The sequence below is a fragment of the Peromyscus californicus genome, unplaced genomic scaffold (assembly GCF_007827085.1).
Source record: "Peromyscus californicus insignis strain IS unplaced genomic scaffold, ASM782708v3 Scaffold_11__1_contigs__length_118956290, whole genome shotgun sequence".
In the NCBI taxonomy this organism is placed as follows: Eukaryota; Metazoa; Chordata; class Mammalia; order Rodentia; family Cricetidae; genus Peromyscus; species Peromyscus californicus.
The window spans coordinates 73,356,284-73,361,614 of record NW_026294402.1 but is presented as its reverse complement, the minus strand read 5'-3'; the positions used below and the strand labels follow the sequence as shown (position 1 = coordinate 73,361,614).

Here is a 5,331-nt window from a genome sequence, read left to right as displayed (position 1 = left end):
AATGCAGTTATGATCACTGGAACTGCAGGGAAGAAAAGCACTTAAATAATATGACGAGCCATTTTTGAGAAGCTCTGATTTCACAAAAGTGTTAGGGATGGGCACTGGGAGAGTAAGATTGCTGATGCTGGCCTCTAAATGAGACCATGTGGAGTGACTAGATTCTTTTCGGATTCCTCATGCTCTACCAAATAACTGCACACGAAAAAAAAAAAAATGCGCGCACCCACCATCATTTTTAGCGTAACAAGCCTAGAATCAGGAGTAAAGCTAACTGTAGGATTGAAGCATATTCTGAACGGAACTCCTAGGGCGTGAAGCGCGCTTCAGGCTTCCAGAGAAGCAGCTGGCGTTGGATGGAATGAACCAAGAGGCCAGCACAGGGGCAGATCCGTCGAGCTCTCTCGTCCACCGAGCTCAGCCCTTGGGGTCTGGGACCCTGAAGGGTCCCCAGCATTGTGCTCCTCTCCGGGCTGGAGGAGCAAGGGAGGCGGGGGTCGAGCGGGAGGATGGCGGGGTGACGTCGGGAGGTAGCCTCCGTGGGAAGGGACACCCAGATCTCGACACAGCCCAGGCAGTGGAGCCAGGAAGGGTAGGGACGGATTCCGGACGCCCTCTTGGCCAGCGCCTCACCGCCCCACCCCCGGCTGGAGCCGAGAGTAATTCATACAAAAGGAGGGATCGCCTTCGCCTCCGGGGAATCCAGGGACCGTCGCTAAGTTCCCCCCGCCCTCACAGCCCCGAATCGCGGTGCCCGCCCTGCACAGCGGGGGGAGCATGCGCCGGGGGCTGCTCGCGGGTCGGCCGGAGCGCACAAGCCCACAGTCCCCGGCGGTGGGGGAAGGGCGCGCCGAGCGGGGGCCGGGGAGCCGGCGCGGGGCAAACTGGGAAAGTGGTGTCGTGTGCCGGCCCCGCCCCCTTCCCGAGGGTGGGGGGAGGACGGTATAAAAGTGCGGTAGTCGCCTTAGACGTTCTTTTTCGCAACGGGTTTGCCGTCAGAACGCAGGTGAGTGGCGGATGTGGCTCCCGCGGGCCCGGGGGTCCCTTCTTTGAGCGGGCCGGGCTGGCGTGCAGGGGGGGGGGGGTCGACCTCCAGGCTTCCCTGCGAGCATTGCCGCCGCGATCGGCGGGCCGTGCGGGAGGGAGCGTGTGCGGCCCAGCGGCAGCCCCGGAGCCTCGCCTCGTGTCCGGCTTGCGGCCTAGCGTGCTTGCGGCGCCGCCGCCGCCGCCGCGTGCCGCGCCGAGCGCACTTGGGGCTTTCTGCCCCGCTGTCCCCGGCTACCTCCGCGGCGGCCCGGGCTAACAAAGGACGGGTGTGGAGTTGCTCCTACGGACCCCGTGGACCTCATGTTGGGTGGGATCGGCGACAGGCGTGCGGGCGGCACTGGGGCCCGCCCGTCTCGGAGCACATGTCCGACGCCACTTGGACGGGGCGAGGCCCGTGGTTTGCCGGGGCGACCAGGCGTGGGATTGAGGTGCTGGGGCCAGGGGGTCCCCGGCGCCCGACGCGGTCTGCCCTGGCGGCGCCGTGTCCTCTCGCCCCCGACGAGGGCGAGGCCGGCCCGCCCGCCCGCCCGGCACCAGTTGCGTGCGCGGAAAGATGGCCGCTCCCGGGCCCTGTAGCTCGCAGCTCAAAATGGAGGACGCGGCAGCCCGGCGGAGCGGGGCGGGTGAGTCACCCACACAAAGGAAGAGGGCCTTGCCCCTCGCCGGCCGCTGCTTCCTGTGACCCCGTAGTGTACCCGGCCGCAGTTCAGTCACCTCGGGCTGCTGCTTTCGGAGCCGCGCTCGTCTCGGCTGGGGGAGGGGGAGCAGGCTAATGGCGTTGGAGTTTGCTCACATTTGGTGGGTGGAGACTGCAGGCAGGCCAGCCTGGCGAGGGAAGTCATTCTTGGAATTTGCCCCTTTGCGTTTGGAGCGAAGGCTAATGTCTCGAGCTGCTTAGCGGTTCAAAGGTGATTTTCGACCTCTTTTTTTTTTTTTCATTTTAAAAGGTGTTGTGAAAACCACCGCTAATTCAAAGCCAAAATGGGAAAGGAAAAGACTCACATCAACATCGTCGTCATTGGACACGTAGATTCAGGCAAGTCCACCACAACCGGCCACCTGATCTACAAATGTGGTGGAATCGACAAGCGAACCATCGAAAAGTTCGAAAAGGAGGCTGCCGAGGCAAGTCTGATGCAAAGGGAAAGGAAGGAGGGTGGGAATATACTCTAAGGAGGAAATACTTTTCTGAAAACCTAGAGGTTTGAGTGTAGTAATTCTGAATTGCTCAACAGATGGGAAAAGGCTCCTTCAAGTATGCCTGGGTCTTGGACAAACTGAAAGCTGAGCGTGAGCGTGGTATCACTATTGACATCTCCCTGTGGAAATTTGAGACCAGCAAATACTATGTGACTATCATTGATGCCCCAGGACACAGAGACTTTATCAAAAACATGATTACAGGCACATCTCAGGTTTGTAAAATTTACAGACTCCTGACTCTTATTAACCAGCGAAAGGTTATCATTAATTAACGGAGTATGACACCTTATTTCTTAAAGGCTGACTGTGCTGTCCTGATTGTTGCTGCTGGTGTTGGTGAATTTGAAGCTGGTATCTCCAAGAACGGGCAGACCCGTGAGCATGCCCTTCTGGCTTACACTCTGGGTGTGAAACAGCTAATTGTTGGTGTCAACAAAATGGATTCCACCGAGCCACCCTACAGCCAGAAGAGATACGAGGAAATTGTTAAGGAAGTCAGCACCTACATTAAGAAAATTGGCTACAACCCTGACACAGTAGCATTTGTGCCAATTTCTGGTTGGAATGGTGACAACATGCTGGAGCCAAGTGCTAATGTAAGTGACTTTGCAGGTAGTTCAATGGAAAAAGCTGGAAGTGGGGAGGCTATATAACATTGGTTACCCTGTGTTTTAGATGCCTTGGTTCAAGGGATGGAAAGTCACCCGCAAAGATGGCAGTGCCAGTGGGACCACACTGCTGGAAGCTTTGGATTGCATTCTGCCACCAACTCGTCCAACTGACAAGCCTCTGCGACTGCCCCTCCAGGATGTCTACAAAATTGGTGGTAAGTAGAACATTGGGATGCTGGGCTGAACTATTCTGAGGTATGTCCACTTGTCTTCACCTTATATACTGTAAATGTTTCAGGTATTGGAACCGTCCCTGTGGGCCGAGTGGAGACTGGTGTTTTAAAACCTGGAATGGTGGTTACCTTTGCTCCAGTCAATGTGACAACAGAAGTAAAGTCTGTTGAAATGCACCATGAAGCTTTGAGTGAAGCTCTTCCTGGGGACAATGTGGGCTTCAATGTAAAGAACGTGTCCGTCAAAGACGTTAGACGTGGCAACGTTGCTGGTGACAGCAAAAATGACCCACCCATGGAAGCTGCTGGCTTCACCGCTCAGGTAATTAAGATGGGTGGCAAGTGTGTAAGTTGGTTGCACGCAGAAGCTGAAGGCAGTACTTAAGAGCTGTTTTTCTTCAGGTGATTATCCTGAACCATCCAGGCCAAATCAGTGCTGGCTATGCTCCTGTACTGGATTGTCACACTGCTCACATAGCATGCAAGTTTGCTGAGCTTAAAGAAAAGATTGATCGTCGTTCTGGTAAGAAGCTGGAAGATGGCCCTAAATTCTTGAAATCCGGTGATGCAGCCATCGTTGATATGGTTCCTGGCAAGCCCATGTGTGTTGAGAGCTTCTCTGATTATCCTCCATTGGGTAAGCATAACTGAAGTTTCTGTTGCACTAAATACTTTTATGGACTGTGAAATGGTGTATGAACAAATTCTCACCAATGGTCTTTCTGTAATAGGTCGTTTTGCTGTTCGTGACATGAGGCAGACAGTTGCTGTGGGTGTCATCAAAGCTGTGGACAAGAAGGCTGCTGGAGCTGGCAAAGTCACCAAGTCTGCCCAGAAAGCTCAGAAGGCTAAATGAATATTCTCTCTAACACCTGCCACCCCAGTCTTAATCAGTGGTGGAAGAACGGTCTCAGAACTGTTTGTCTCAATTGGCCATTTAAGTTTAATAGTAAAAGACTGGTTAATGATAACAATGCATCGTAAAACCTTCAGAAGGAAAGGAGAATGTTTTGTGGACCATTTTTTTTTGTGTGTGGCAGTTTTAAGTTATTAGTTTTCAAAATCAGTACTTTTTAATGGAAACAACTTGACCAAAAATCTGTCACAGAATTTTGAGACCCATTAAAACAAGTTTAATGAGAAATCTGTCTCGGTCAATGCTGAAACGTCATCACTAAGTGCTTTAGACAAGTTGGATGGTGTCCAACTTGCATCCCTGGGGATTGAACTCTTGTCATCTGTCTTTACCCAGGGCTGAGCCATTTCAAGGGCCCAAGGGATGGCTTTAAAACTGTAAACTTGTAATCTTAATTAGCTATGGGAATCCTGGTTTCTAGTTAGTGGTTGGGACATTTGAAGGTATGTAAAGAAGTTGATAAGGTTAGATACAGGATAGTCTAGTGGGCAGGCATGGATGAACCCAGGCTAACAGATGTCAAGTTGATTTGCCTTGAGCCATTGCTGGGGTTTATAAAAGGCAATGTGCCACCATACAGTAGAACTTTACAGTATATTTGAACATTAAAATGTGAGACAGGCTTTGGTCTGATTTAGAATTAAGCAATGATAAATGGTAAGCAAAAAGTTAAATCTACTTGCCTACAGTTTTTCTTAGCTTTTTTTGGCTGGGATATATAAGCTTTTGTGGGATGTAAAACATTGCTAAGTATTTGTAAGTGGTATCAGGAATTCAAGCTCCTGGGGCACAAACCTGATTCAGCTGAAGAGATCAAGGTAAGACTTCTCAGAATGGACTTGGGAAATAGACTTGGGAATAGACTTGAAATAGACTGGGAAAAAGACACGAGTGCTTTCTACATGTAGCATGACTATGCCAGAAGAGGGCATCAGATCCCCACTATAGATGGATTTTGGGGCACCATGTGGTTGCTGGGACTTTAAGAGCAGAGCACCATTATCTCCAGCCCAGAAACATCCTGCATATTAAAGGGATGGCCAGAACACTTAATTTTGAGTAAGATGCAGGATCTTCTTTGAGTTTGAAATAGTGGCAAAACATGAGTTCTAGGCTCTGAATGGATGGGCAAAATTGTGTAGGATGTGTTGGTGTAAGGGTTTGCTACTCATGAAGCACAGATGTGATCATAACAGGTGGTCTAAGTTTAGACATCACTTTGAAGTACCTGGGTTTAAGAATGCCCATTATAGTGTTTGCTTGTGGGATTGATTGGGCTTTTGGGATTCTCAGTTATACTTTTTTCAGTTTAGTGCAAGTA

At 51.2% G+C, this 5,331-nt stretch overlaps 1 protein-coding gene across 1 annotated transcript; it reads left to right on the top strand.

Moving 5' to 3' along the window:
• Window positions 1-902: 902 nt before the first annotated feature.
• Eef1a1 (eukaryotic translation elongation factor 1 alpha 1) lies at window positions 903-4,238 on the top strand. The gene is made up of 8 exons (XM_052715068.1): window positions 903-1,006; window positions 1,995-2,172; window positions 2,283-2,462; window positions 2,550-2,846; window positions 2,926-3,076; window positions 3,160-3,416; window positions 3,497-3,731; window positions 3,826-4,238. The coding sequence occupies exons 2-8, from the start codon at window positions 2,029-2,031 to the stop codon at window positions 3,948-3,950; spliced, it is 1,389 nt and encodes a 462-aa protein (XP_052571028.1). The 5' UTR covers window positions 903-1,006; window positions 1,995-2,028; the 3' UTR covers window positions 3,951-4,238.
• Window positions 4,239-5,331: the final 1,093 nt, after the last annotated feature.